The 14,296-nt window shown below is 41.2% G+C and overlaps 1 protein-coding gene across 2 annotated transcripts in view; it reads left to right on the top strand.

The window, feature by feature from the left end:
• The first annotated feature begins 400 nt into the window (after positions 1 to 400).
• arhgap15 (Rho GTPase activating protein 15) overlaps positions 401 to 14,296 on the top strand; it is a 41,993-nt gene continuing 28,097 nt past the window's right edge. For both annotated transcript variants that reach the window (XM_083681996.1, XM_083681995.1), the window contains exons 1-5: positions 401 to 444; positions 2,072 to 2,246; positions 4,394 to 4,459; positions 4,879 to 5,028; positions 7,153 to 7,242. In XM_083681996.1, coding sequence (XP_083538122.1) covers positions 431 to 444; positions 2,072 to 2,246; positions 4,394 to 4,459; positions 4,879 to 5,028; positions 7,153 to 7,242 — 495 coding nt within the window. In that variant the 5' untranslated portion in view covers positions 401 to 430. The remainder of the gene's footprint in view (positions 445 to 2,071; positions 2,247 to 4,393; positions 4,460 to 4,878; positions 5,029 to 7,152; positions 7,243 to 14,296) is intronic.

Genomic DNA, 14,296 nt, shown 5'->3' with positions numbered 1-14,296 from the left:
TGTTTCATGTTTTGATACAAGCTGTTGCTAAAAACAGGGCTAAAAAGGAGAAGCAGAAAACCACATACAAGTTTTCTCATACTGTACACAAACTCTTGTGCAGCAGGAGAGAGTGGATTCATATCTACCATTTCCTCTGTGTCATGGGGCGTCTAACAGCTCCTAAAGGTCTTTGAGCGTTTCAGTAATTTGCATTCATTTGTGAAGTTGAGGCAATGGTTTCAGTCAAGAGACTATTTCTGTGCAAGTGGCATTGTACAGGAAGTGGGGGGGCTGAGACATAACAGACGTTCACACAACGGCTGTTGAACAGTGAAAGACATGGTGGTTTGAGTGGGTCACGTGACAAAAGATACTTCCTCTAAATGGAAGACTTGCACTCTTTCTCTCCTTTTCTCTCTGATCTGTGGCACATTGATCTAGAAGAGAGATGGCGGGGACGAGGTAAGAGACCTCTACAAGACAATTTAGTGCATCCATGGGCCTTCACTTACTGGATGCATCTGATGAGTCGGAAATCGAATGAATATGCATGGTTTTCGAGTGATACTGTACTGATTTTGTTTTTAACTTATTGAACAGTTTGCCTTGAGAAATAATCAGGTTTTTTTCCAAATTAGAATAAGATTGTCTCAGAGGCTATAGGCCTGTGAGACTCTTATTTGGATATTTGTGATGGGAATGTTTTGGGGGATTCTAATTGGCTCAGGGGGAATGAAGTGTTGTGTGGGAGTTGGTCAGCCCTGGTCGAGAGAGAAGGAGGACCACAACCTTGGTCTTCCTTTCATTTTCCCATGAGGGCACAGTCTCGATATTAAGCGATCACTTTACACTTGAGTTTCTGCATCCATCTTCCTTCGTATCGGCCTCATAGGCCTATCATGTGTTTGGACCTGAGCCGCCCTTCCACTTCTGATTTCATGGTAGTTTTTACTGAAAGTGCGTTCAGTGTCGTTGGTAGCCTTGGATTTTGAGGGGCAAAAGGATGTGGTGTGAGGTGTGATGTCACAATGTTTTACCACATAATTGATTGTTTGTGCGTCACATATGGTCATAACACATGATTTGGTTTATTGGTATTCTGAGGCGTTATGAAATCTGAGATGTTCGGAAATAGTTACAGCTTCCGTAGTTTTTGAGAGTTGAGATTTGCTTCCTGTTATGGTACACCCGTCAGTGGTGGCCAGCACAGTGCGGGGGCAGCATCAAGGAAGGTGACACCAAGAGGCTGAACAAGCTTATTAGGAAAGCTGGTTCTGTCCTCAGTGTCACCCTGGACACTGTGGAAGAGATGGCCAATAGGAGGATGAGGACCAAACTCCTGGCCATCATGGACAATCCCTCCTATCCCCTACATGACACTGTGGCAGAGCAGAGAAGCTCCTTTAGCAACAGACTACTACAACCATGTTGCACTAAGGAGTACTATAGGAGATATTTTCTGACTGCCGCAATAAGATTGTACAACTCCTCCTCTGGCTGGCTCGATTGGGGTGATCAGAGTCAGGCTGGGGGGATGTTAAATCAAGGGTGATTGTTTTGGGTGCCAGAAGTACAAGCATCGCAGCAGTATTTACATATATGTATTTACCCATTGAGGCGTAATTAAAAGCAGACTGAGTTTGTTTCCCTCTCCACAACAGACATACATTGCAGCAAGCGAGAGATGTTTTGCAATTCTTTGATGAAGCAACCAGCACAGGAAAACGATGTCACACAACCTAAAGACAAGTCTTACTGCAGTGTCTGCCTTAAATGTTCCTCTTTCCCAGGATGTGATTGATGAACATAATTTAACAATTCACTCCTATTCGCCAAATCCCATTTAACTGCCTTATGTGAGGGCTTGTATTTTTTACATTTGAGTTATAAGAAGGGATGCAGCATCTCGTTTCTGAAAGAGTCGGAATATAAACAGAAATTAAACAACACAATTTTAAATATTGATTATGATGGTACTACAGTTGGGCGTTCCTTCGAGTAATCACTTTGATATTCCTCACTTAAGACTCCTTTTTGATCCTTCTCACAATCTGAACACTCTCTTCTGCTCTGTGTTTTATTCAACCAGAATCACCAATGTCCAGAATGTTGGGAAGCAGCCACCCCTGATCCTGCCACACCAGCTGACAGGGACGGCACAGGGGGCCGTGCAGATGAGGATCAAGAGCTCTCAGAGCAGCGGGGAACGCCTTAGCCAGACCAAGTCCATGGTCCTGCTGGACCCTGACCTACAACAGAAGCCTGTGAGTATAGGATAGGTCACGTGTCCTATTGTGTATGTACTGTACCTATTCTGTATGTAGGACACCTATGTGAACAAGGCCTACTTCAGAGGTGTATGTTTACAGTTTACATGCAAGCACAAGCACACACGCACACACACACCTAAACACATGGACACACACACACACACACACATTGTCGCATGTGTATGTACTTTTTGCTTACTGTATTAGATCATTTCTAGTTGGTATAAACCCTCATTTTACAAGCTTATTGACTATTTTTTTGCCTTTTGGTGAACTGTGTTTATATAAATTCCTGTTCTAATTATGATTATGCTCTTTATAAACCGTTGTCGCGCTTTAGGTGATTATCATTAGCTTAATTGAGCTGATCTCTTTTTGACTCTGAGCATTTCCCTGTGGGAAAATGAAGGGAAAAGATAAAACAGCTGATGCAATTACAAAATGAGTTGCAGCATATTTGGAACAATATGACTGGCGCTTCTCTGTGTACAGTGATCTGGACATGACCCCGACTATCAAATCCTTTTCATAAGGGGATGGGGTTGACACCTCTATTTAGCATAGTGCTTCTGTCTCAGGATGCAATGTTGTCTAATGACTGGGAATGCAGCATTATTTGATGCGTTCAAAACAAACCAATGGTCTTCAGTTAGTCCTGATGTCTACACATCCACCGTAAACCTTCCCAGTGTTGAATAATTGACAACAAACTCAGCTACTTGGATTACCACAGCCGTGAGGGCGCATTTGATGTTGTGTACTGTACTGTAGCTTGTTTATTACAGAAATGTTACGTGTTTACGTGTAAGATGCTATCCTGCAACACTAGAGTGTGTCCAGAGGGCATCATAGATGCAGAGGCTACTGATGATAATGAACCAGATCCTACAAACTAGAAACATGGTCATTGAGATGCTTATAGTACACTGTTGCTTTAACGTTGCATCAGTACTCCGTCCCAGTGTACTAGTGTTGTTTTGATCACGGCTGTAGTTTGCATTGCACGGCAATGAGAGAGAAATGAGGGTCACGTATAATGAACTTCAAAATAAGTACCGTATTTCTCTTGCCTCATGCATGTGTTGTGTGTTACTTGAGAGGGAGTGATAGCTTGTTTCACATCTATGACATGGAGTTTAATTCCCAGATGGATCCTGACCTCTCTCCTAGCCCCCCCCCCCCTTTCTTACTGCAATTAAAGAGAGAAAATAACAGACACAAAGAGCTGGGCCCGATCGCAGAGAGTGCAAACCACTAAGGTTTCAGAGAACGCAGGGGGCTCTGAAACCCTCATTAAAAGATTCTCATAGGATTCCTAGACGAGTAATACTGTTTATGAACAGTAGAGGGCAGGCCAGCACTGTGCTAAAGGATACAACGAATGACATTCCAAATAGTAAATACTTTCATTTGTGTCAGAGAAAAGGGTGAATATCCAATCATGTTGTACTTGTGCAACTATACTCTCAACCTCTACGGCTTGAACATATCTTAGCTTAATCCACCACTGTAACACCATAACTTCTACTGGTATTTCTACTTCTTGTTTTGTGCTATTTATGTGTTATTGGCAGAAGTATTATTATTCCAACCCTGACACAAATATTTCTATTTTTCTATATTTGATATTATATTTCTAACAATGGATTTGAAAATGTGACAATTGTGATAGTCATCATTTGTGTCTATATTTGTATTTAATAATGAGTATTTGCATTGCTTTGATATTGATATGAATGATCTGGTTTTGATTAGCACTGGTTTGCTGGGTTGTTGAGCTGTTGTCACAGTGTGAGGTCTCATCTCATTAACAATGTTGCTTTTCTGTTCTCTCTATTGTCAGACATTGCATAGGCATGTATGATAAGATGTTGATAAACAGAAGACAAGATATTCACATGCTGTACAGTTTGTTCCGTAGCCATACTAGTCGATTGCATAATATCCTCAGCTGTTTGAAATCAAATGTGGCCCCTCTATCTGTATGGTTTTCATTTCATTGTGTAGATTTGTATGTGTATATGGCTCGGATTTGACTGAGTCGATATGGCGATAAACAGTCAAAGATGATGTACAGTATGATAGGGAATGTAAATAGGGAATGAAGCTCTTCCTCAGTGACCTTCTCCTCTGCTATCTAGATTTCTCGCCACCGGAGGAACCAGTCCCAGCACAACATCGGTGGTGGTGGAGCTTCAGACAATACGGTGAGTATGACGGCCTATCCGTAAAGACATGTCACGACTAGGGCCCAGGGTTTTCCTTGCCGGCATGACCTTATAAAGAAAAACTCCTGGCCCTAGTTATTGCCCTATCACGAAAGCCTGTTATTTTTTCCTGGTGAGGTAATATGGTTAGGAAAAACGTGTGTATTGTGTTATTTTGCTATTAGGCTGCCATTTTGAGAACGGTTTTGCATATAAGTTATGTTGGCAAAGCTTTTTTTGTATCAAGTCATTCTATTTTAATCTGAAAATAAAAGTAGGTTATTTATAAGTGTAAAAATGTAAATGTTGGCTCTATTTTAGTACTTGTTTTTGTTTGGTTGAAATCTGTTCTGTTGGGACGTTTCTGTTTTGTTTATAATCATGTTAAAGGCTTACAACGCATATATGCTACATTTCAGGTCGATTTGAAAGGTGAATATTTGAATAAAGCCAAAATATCAGATGCAGGAAAAAAACTGAGGAAGAACTGGACTTCAACTTGGGTCGTCCTGGATACCGAGCAGCTTCTATTCTATAAAGAGAGCAAGCAGGAGGCCCTGACAAGTCTGGTAAAACCATCTTTAAACTTTTTTTTTGCAACAATCAGAACACACAGTGAAGTTAAAAGTGAGTTCAATAGTGTGGGCTGGCCACTATATTATGAGGCGGCCGATGTTCAATTATGGCCTCAAATCAACCTTCAGAGGGCTTGCCTATTAGCATTATGAGTGCAAATGTTGCGAACACACACTCTGTGCATTTTAATTTGATGCCAGAAATGAACCGTTTTCTTTTCATTTTCATATTTTCAAACTGGCAAATTAACTTTGCCTTTGATCCCAAGGACTGGAGCTCACCCCATCAAAAAGCAATGAGGAACTGTTTACCCCCTCATGGAGAAGACTGTGTGTGTGTGTGTGTGTGTGTGTGTGTGTGTGTGTGTGTGTGTGTGTGTGTGTGTGTGTGTGTGTGGTGTGTGTGTGTGTGTGTGTGGTGTGTGTGTGTGTGTGTGTGTGTGTGTGTCTTTTTTTTTTCTTCTGTGTGTGTGTGTGCGTGTGCGTGCGTGCGTGTGTGTGCAGGCTCGCGTGGGTGCGTGTGTATGAGAGTGTGTATGACTTTAATCCCCCGTGCCCTGATGTGGACTTGACGAGCAGAGGGAAGGAAAGAGAGAGAGATATACACACACACGCGCACACACACACACACGCACACACACACACGCACACACACACACACTCACAGACAGACAGACAGAGACTGGTGACTGAGAGAGAGTGAGAGAGAAGGGGAGGAGGGGTGTCTCTTAAAATGAGCTTGCCATGCTTTTTAATGAAGCTCCGAGGACTTAATCAAAGCCCTCTCCCTTACTGAGCCCCACGAGTGCAAGGTCTGTCAGAGTCTCCCGGTCCAATAGTTCATTATGTGAGAGAGGCATTTTTAGGCTGGGTAACATATTGAAGTCTCTTCCCCTATTTCCGATGGAAACCTTGAACTTTTATATAGGGGAAAGGGGTGGGGGTTGTTTGTGACCCCTGCCCCAGAGTTAGTTATACTGTAATAAAACCTGAAATGTTTTTTTTCTGTCATCAGTTTCATAATTTGGTTTATCTTTATTGTAGGATAGAATAAACAGCTTGATCTGTTTGGTTATCGTTTGGGTCATTGTGGACAGTATTTAGGTTTGGTTCTGAATATACAATGTCGTCATTGACTTGCAGTACACAGGCAGGGCATGAGCTCACCTGCTGTGCGTATAGAGCATCTGTGTGTTCCCTAAATCGACTTATTTTCTCAAGCACACACACACACACACACACACACACACGCACACACGGAGTGTGTTACATCATCCAAATAAAACAATTATCCCTCACTCTGTCTGAAGCAGGTAGTGTAAGTCAAATATACTCTATCACGTCATTTGTCAGATTCTTGCCAGCCAAGGTAATTGATTGGGTCTTTAGGTTTTAGCATTTCAGAGACTGGCCATGTGGGATCTACAAGTAAGCACTTTTAAAGGAGCTGATGACTTATTTTGTTAATGTAGACAGTTGTTTTAAGTGTCATTGTTTTACAAAGGTCCTTATATGGGGGAAAAGATTATATGGCTCATATCTGTATGACCCTCCAGCCTTTGAGTTTTAATTGTTTGAATTTGCTGAAACCACAGTAAAAGGAAATTATATCTTCATAAATGGGTTTGTATGCCTTTTATTCTGATTAGTTTTCCTTTGAAAAATTACATTTTCTAAATCACATTCTCCATGCCGGAAAAATCCTTTATTTTTCTTTGCAATATGCTTACACACTGCAGTTTTAATTGTCAGATCATATATATTTGACATTAAAGGATAGGATATTACAGAAATAAAACAAATACTTCTCATTTTACAGCATAGACACTGACAAATCGAGTAGAAATGCATAAACATAAAAGAAGGGTAACATTACTGTAATAACATTACTATTGTTATTACATACTTATTACCTATTCAATACTTATCAGTAACTTTGGGATTGGTGTATCCCACTCATAACACCCCAGAGAAACATAACCCCCAGATTAATGTACTAACCTTTGAAATAGAATGTGGTACTACTAACCACTATACTGTACTCTAACCATCCCTCCACCCTGACTCTCTAACCATCCCTCCACCCTGACTCTCGAACCATCTCTCCACTGTTAATAGAAACCTGGATGCAAGCCTGATGGGGTCGATCTCTGCGGGGCCATTGTTGAATGGACAACAGAGAAGTCTAGCAGAAAGCACGTGGTACAGGTAGGACAGTCTTTACACTTACCGACCATAAACATCTACTGATCGATCCCTATGCATGCCACTGTCACGATGATGACAGTTAGCTGGTGACTGATTTTAATTACTTGTTTTTCCCTCTGGCACACAAAGTTTAGGCAGTCATATTTCTGATCGTCTTCCTCTCACTGAACTTAACCATCGCAATTTGTCTGGTAATCTTTTTTTCAGGTGAGGCAAAGACTAAGCTGATGATTGTCTCTACTGTAGGCCTATACAGTACATTGTTTTGAATAGTGAGAGGTTTTTCTTAAGGGTGGGATTTTCTTTTATCACTCGTGTAAAAACTCGTTGTGACCTGGTGATTTCAGTCGATGACACACTCAACTTCTTAAGACAGTTGATACATTTTCATAAGGCTTTGTCTTTGCGTTGGCCGCCTGTTCTGAGAGCAAATTTCAATTTGTAGGTGATCTTCTTATGTCTCCTCAAATCAAATTTCCTTAGTTTAGGGACTTAGACTCTTGAATTTTCACAGTATGTGCTTCTTTATTGCCTTTTGAAGATAATCTTTTGATAAAGGATTCGTCCAGGAAGGGAAACTGATGATCAATTCATTGGCAAAGTTTTCATGAAAAAAAAACACACACAGTGATGATAACAGGGAGAAGAGGATGAGAGAAGATTTCCCGATCTCATCAAGCGCTTAAGACACTTCATCGTCGCGGCGCGCTACTCTTCTGCACAGCGTTTCAGCCCTGAAATCTTAATGCAGGGAAGATTAAAACGGGAATTACAGCATAATCTTAAATAATCCAAGTGCTGTGGACAGAAAAAGTGCTTGTAATGCCGACGCAAATCTATTTTGAGGTCTGACAACATTGTCAATCAACACTAGGATTAAAGCTAAAATTAGCACGGAAAGTTACTGTTATTTTTTTTTTGCACCATTCCAGAGGGTGATTTATAATCTAAGAAATACCTCGCAAAGATATGCCTGTCAGATAGATAGATGCGATTAATTAATATAATAGTACATTTTTGTTGTTTTTCTACCCGCTTATATCACTGCTGCTCATGTGCTTAAATCTCAGAGAGATTCGTATTTCTAAGATATTTCAAGGGTGATGACAACATAATTGCTCTTTTGAGATCCACGTAAGCTTCAGCAAGGGCCAGTTTACTGTAATGACGAGTTTGGCAGAATTGCTAATGGTGATCTCAAAAGGGCTATTCATTTCACCTCCAAACCAATCTAAATTTGATATGGAGTAATTTAAAGTTTGCTACAAAATACCCAGAAGTGAGGTCTACAAACCGTCAATTTTGAACTTTGACCCATGACATCACAATCAGGACATATTTCCTCCACTTCGGAGGAATTCCCAAGCTCCATAAGGGAAAATGCATTGATCAAATGTGCTTTCAATGTTGAAATATGGCATGGAGCCTCAGCTCAATAGATACTACAATCAAATAGGCTTTCCTATTTTCAAACACAACTTCCCATTTTCCACACAGCTCGCTCTCTCTCTATCACTATTTACTCTCGACATTCCAGTAGGGCAGCATCCTCCCTGGACAGTGTTGTCATCGACAGACTGCCCAGCCAACGCCAGGGGTCACGACCTCTGAGAAAATGTTGTGCCTCTCAGCCCGTGTTCACTTTCTAAGACCTCTATCGCTCACCAGCTGTTTTTCTCAACAGTCGCCTTTGTGAATCGGTAGCGTTAGTGCCCCACAGCGGAAGACCTGCACTTCCTACAGGACGTTATGGGTAAAAGGATAGAGGAGAGCTGAAACTTAACCTCTGCAGGCAATAATACGGCTGTGAAAAAAAGGCATTTTCCTCCTCATCCTAAGAGTTGAAAGTTTGTGAATGTGTGATAGACTGAAGAAGAGGTTCAATCGATTTATGAGGCTCCTGCAGTGGGGATTAACATAGTTATAGGACAGCTTTGATCTGCTTCAGGGGAAGTTGAAGCCGGAGTGAAAAGTGTGGAGGAAGTGTTGATGAAAAATTGTTGGGAAATAGGTGTTAATGTCCTCCCACAACCCGGTTTATTTAGCCACCTGTTCTCTTTCTTTTTTTTCTTTCTTTTTTGTCTTTCTTTTGTCATTGTGAAGGAGTGACACACAGGTCTTCCAGATTCCACAAGCAGAGGGAAAAGGATGGGAATGAGAGGAGGGTGTTACTGAAGCTATTGTCACTGACACTCACTCTATTTATTCAGCTGCAGTGTCCTTTTAGACTGGACACTAGCCGGATTCTCACCCTTCCTTTGACTCATCAATATCACAATCATCGGGGTGTGAATGAAGTATTGTTCTTCATATGTTCTTCATACACTGTTACGGTAAAAGAAGCTTGGGCTTTTTTTTTTTTTTTTTTGAGGTCACTCCACACTCCAACTTAAAAAAAAAAAAAACACCCTTAACTGATCTTTACATTTGAGATTCTATAAACAATGCAAGGTTCCTGTCGGGGGTTCTGTTTTATCAAGCTATCAGTGACAGCAACGTATGAGAGAGTGAAACGTAACCTGGTAGAAACACAGAGAGGGTGTTCTGGGCTTTGTCTTTGGGTTCTCCTGACACCTGAGGGACCCCCACATCTCGTGCCAGGCTCACGGAAAAGAATGCACAAACAGGGGTGAGAAACAAGAGCCGTTTGGTAAATTGTTTTCAAATGTGATAAGACTGTATTGAGACTCCAGGAGTACTGTAGGTCACTGCTGTCCCCGTGTCCATCTCAGGTTAAACGTCACAGGAGGGTTCATCGGAAATACGTGGATGTGACTGTTGTGTAAGAGAGACTCCATTGTTCGTCATAAAACAGTCCTACATACGCAATCTGAGCAAAAAGTGTGCCAAATCACACACAAACTTTATCCTTTGCAACTGTGACACACAAATCTGCCGTAGAGAGTTAGCCATCAGACAGTGCATATGTGTGTGGATATTACATACTGTATTGGTTAACGGGAAAACTTCCAATCACACCAAACATATCGTAAACATTGTACTGCCCAGTAAGTCAGACACATTCAGCAACCGTTCCAAAATGGTGGTCTACCAACTGAGCTGTCATGTTCCATTTCCAGGGATTATATGAAGAAAGGACAAATGCATGCATTTTTTATGTAAGAGACACCAAATGGAAACGGCGGACTGTCCCTATAGCACATACTGTATAATCAGAAGCAATGGATAATATTTTCAATTCATTATTTGTTTTCTATAACCATCATCACCATTGATGAAAGCAGATAGTCTTTTTGAAAAGGACTAAAGGCCCGAAAAGTCTCCCACGAGACTAATAAAACCAGAAGTATCTTTGACATGCTCATGAAATCAAAAGGAGCACAACTTTGAATAAGTGGTCATGCATTTTTCATGCCTTTCTGAATATCTAAGTGTGCGTGTGAGTCTGGCATGAGTGAGTTAAAAGCAAATAACAAAGAGGGGAGAAAAAGTCAAAATTGTGAAAAAGTTCTCAGAAGAAAGACAGACAAAAGTATGTTATGATGTCAAAGGCTTCTGGTTTTATCAACTGGCCGTTGCAACAAAGACGTCAACACTTGCATCTCTTTCTCATCACTAATTGATTGTTTTGAGTTGTACGCGACTTGCTGTGAGCTACCAGTACCCTCTCTGCTCTGACAAACATCGTTCTTTCTCGCCGTCGCAATCTGGAAAAACAGACTCCAAAACAACAACCAAGAGGACAGAAACAACTTTAGCATGATGAAATTACGCCCTGGGCTAGAAAATAATGAGTCCATTTCAGTGGAGGAGCTCTAACCTGGCCCACCACTCCCAAAACATTGCTTTGTCTTGACTAATCATGAGTAAGTTTAATATTCTTTAGCGGAAGACCCTTCTAACCACTTCACAGAAGAGTCTTTTTCTGAGTGTTAAAGGTGAATTATGCTGGCAGAATTGTATCCAAATGTTTGGAGGAGGGCTAAGGCGTTGAGGTTAGTGCTGTTTTTGAACTCCTTCTTTTGGAATGAACTTCAACATTCATGAAGTTTAGTTGGATGAAAAGGATTAAATTAAAAACCATATTTTAACACTAACTCAAAAACACCTCCGTATCATTATGCATCGCCTCAGAGACTCCACATTTGATGCATCCGATATCTCTCCCAAGAAGGGTCTGAAGATCACGGCTGATTATAATGATACAAATTCAAGAAAATATGAATTATTCAAAATGATTCGAACTAAAAACTAGATCAAGTAGATATTCTGAGCAGGTTGAATATAGTGTAGTGCTGTAGGAGTTGTCCGGTGGGCTGCTGTCCCTCCCTGGCACCCTGATCCCAGGATGTAATCGTCCAAAGCCGCTGACCTGAGTACGTTAATGCCATCCGTCTTAAGCTCACGGTGCTTGATTGCTTCCTGATGACCGGGGTGATTACGGTTGTGAATAAGAGTGGCTCTGTCCCAAATCACACACCACTTCACACACACTGACTGATGAGAGGTGGCCTCACACACACAGTACTATTCAGCTTATACTTGTCAACGCTAGTTGAGAAAAGACAAAAAAAATTGAGATTGATATGCACCATGAAACCCAAAAAGAAGTTAATTTCTTGCATAGTACAATATGGTATTTGCTACCACTATGCCAATTATTTAGAGAAAAATAAAAGCCTAGGGTCTTGGAAATGTCTGAGCCAGTCCCAGTCAACACAATTTAGCAATATAACCCTCACACTTCCTTGCCCTTCCATTTGAATCTCCTCCATTATTCCTTCATTCACCTCCAGAGGATCTCCTGTCCCTTCTGACTGCAGAGTGCCACTGCCCATGCTCCGCAACACTAAGACACAGACCATATTGTAGCGATGCACATCTCCTGTGGTGTCAAAGCTGTGGGAGTGAGTCTTCAGCTCTTTAGCTGTGTTATCATAACTGGCGTCTCACATGTTCACCTCATGGGCATGATGTTGGATTGATATGCTCCGTGGTGACGTTGTGATAAGTGTTATGGCTAATTGGCCCAGGAGGAGTGCTGAAGCGAAGGGCTTCAAAACGGGGTCATAGTATTACTGCGCGTCCATCAATTCATGGAATGGGTAATATGTCTTGTATGTTGAGGGCAGATGGAGGGAGAATGGCATGACAGGTTGTCGCTCTGTATTCTGGTTGTGTGCCATGGTGTTTGGTATTAGTAAAAGGTATGTGACTCCAGTCGTGAAATGGCCTGGTTGTGGCATATACTGTATTGTCTCTTGATTTTTGTGAATCTCTGAAACTTAGAACAAGTGTGTGTGTGTGTGTGTGTGTGTGTGTGTGTGTGTGTGTGTGTGTGTGTGTGTGTGTGTGTGTGTGTGTGTGCGTGTGCGTGCATGCGTGCGTGCGTACGTGCATGCCGGGCAGGGGGGGGACATTTTACCCTCAAGCAATGCAAAAGAGAGAGAAAAAATCTTCGGAAAGGTTTTTCCCAATAACTTTTCAACACAGATACTTTATGACAACAAAGTCGCAAGACAGCTGGCAACAGTCCCAGATTAACACAGAACGTCACCTAGCGAAACGTTATCTGTCATCTGAGGCTTGACCCCTGGATGAAATGGTCAGGTTCTCTCTGTCATTCTATCAGCTGGTCTTCTCTCGCACGCAACAGGGCCGTCTGATTGTTATAGAAGCTGCTTCATCCTGCATACTTCAATCCTTGTCAACAGGGCATCGTTTGTGACGTTGTTATTAACAGTGAGAAACAAAAGAGAGAAAAAAGAGAGAAAAAAAAAAGTATTATGATTTGTATTGCATCAGCATTGCATTTGATTGTGTTCAACCTAAATTACCTCAGTGCTCTCTCAGAAGTGGGCCTCTGGAGACTTGAGATGGGAGTTTAATCTCTTAAAATGACTGCCTCTGTGAATCCCAAAGCGGAGAAAAGGTATTTGTAGTGTGGCCCTTACTCTTCAAAGCTGCTTACATTGAAATGGGCATTAATTTGGTTCTTCAGAGAAACAGTGAAAGTATAGTCAGTGTGTTAATCGCCAGACCGGTAGAGGGATTTAAATCTCTAAAAGCAGATTGCCTTGGAGATTACAACTTTGAAATGAACTTCTTCAGTTAAACCAGAGGACTTAATTCTAGCCAAACATGCATCTCACTGTATTAAACGTTATACCTTTCTTGTGTGATGAGCCGCGATGAGCCGCCAGGATTGCATGAGCATCGGGACGGGATGAGTTCTGATCATGAAGTGAAGGGACTGGGAGAGGCGGGAGTTTGTGTTGCTGTGAACTGTGGGGGGCTTTTTCATGTGGTGCAAATAATGGAAAATGTTGCCTCACATATTCATGCAGTACACAACATTATACACAACATTAACATTCTGCTCAGGTCAGACCTAAAGAAACACCAACACTTACATACTGTGTTTCCCCTCTATCTCTCCACTGTGATTCTAAGAACTTTTATCTCTGCGAACCGTGTCATTACAGTTTGGTTTGACACATCCACAGATATTTTGTTGCAAATTGGAAATAATTAACTTGGCAAAGTAGAATGCTTCAAAGTTGCATTGTTCCTTTATGAAGAAACATAATTAATGTTTTATTTAAGAGCCAAAATGCAAATGTAAAAGCACGAATGGCACTCTCCTCTCTGCACCGCTGTGCATATTTAAATATTAATGGATCCAGTCAAAATAAAGCCCAGACATTCAACACCCTCTTTATTAAGAAATGTGATGAAAATACAAAGATTTATTTCATATTCTTTTTCATTTTTAAGAGCAAAACAGCACTTTGCTCTGGTTACTGTAACCACATTTCACTTCTTACACATACACATGAAACTTTTGACTTTTTTTTCCTTTGTAATGGCAATCAGCTGAATGTACTCACTGAATAGAATCCATGCCCTGTCTATGGATTTTGCATTTTGCATGCATTTATTACTATGATACGAACATCAAATACGTTATTGCATTGTCTAAATTGATTATCTCACAAAATAGCTCACATAAATCAAATCATACAGTGAAATTACTTTCTTTGTAGACCACTGGTCTGTCTGTTATGGTCATAATTGCTACTCAGGAGATAGA

The sequence above is a fragment of the Argentina silus genome, assembly GCF_951799395.1.
Source record: "Argentina silus genome assembly, chromosome: 12".
Lineage (NCBI taxonomy): Eukaryota > Metazoa > Chordata > Actinopteri > Argentiniformes > Argentinidae > Argentina > Argentina silus.
This window is presented reverse-complemented; position numbering and strand designations above follow the sequence as displayed.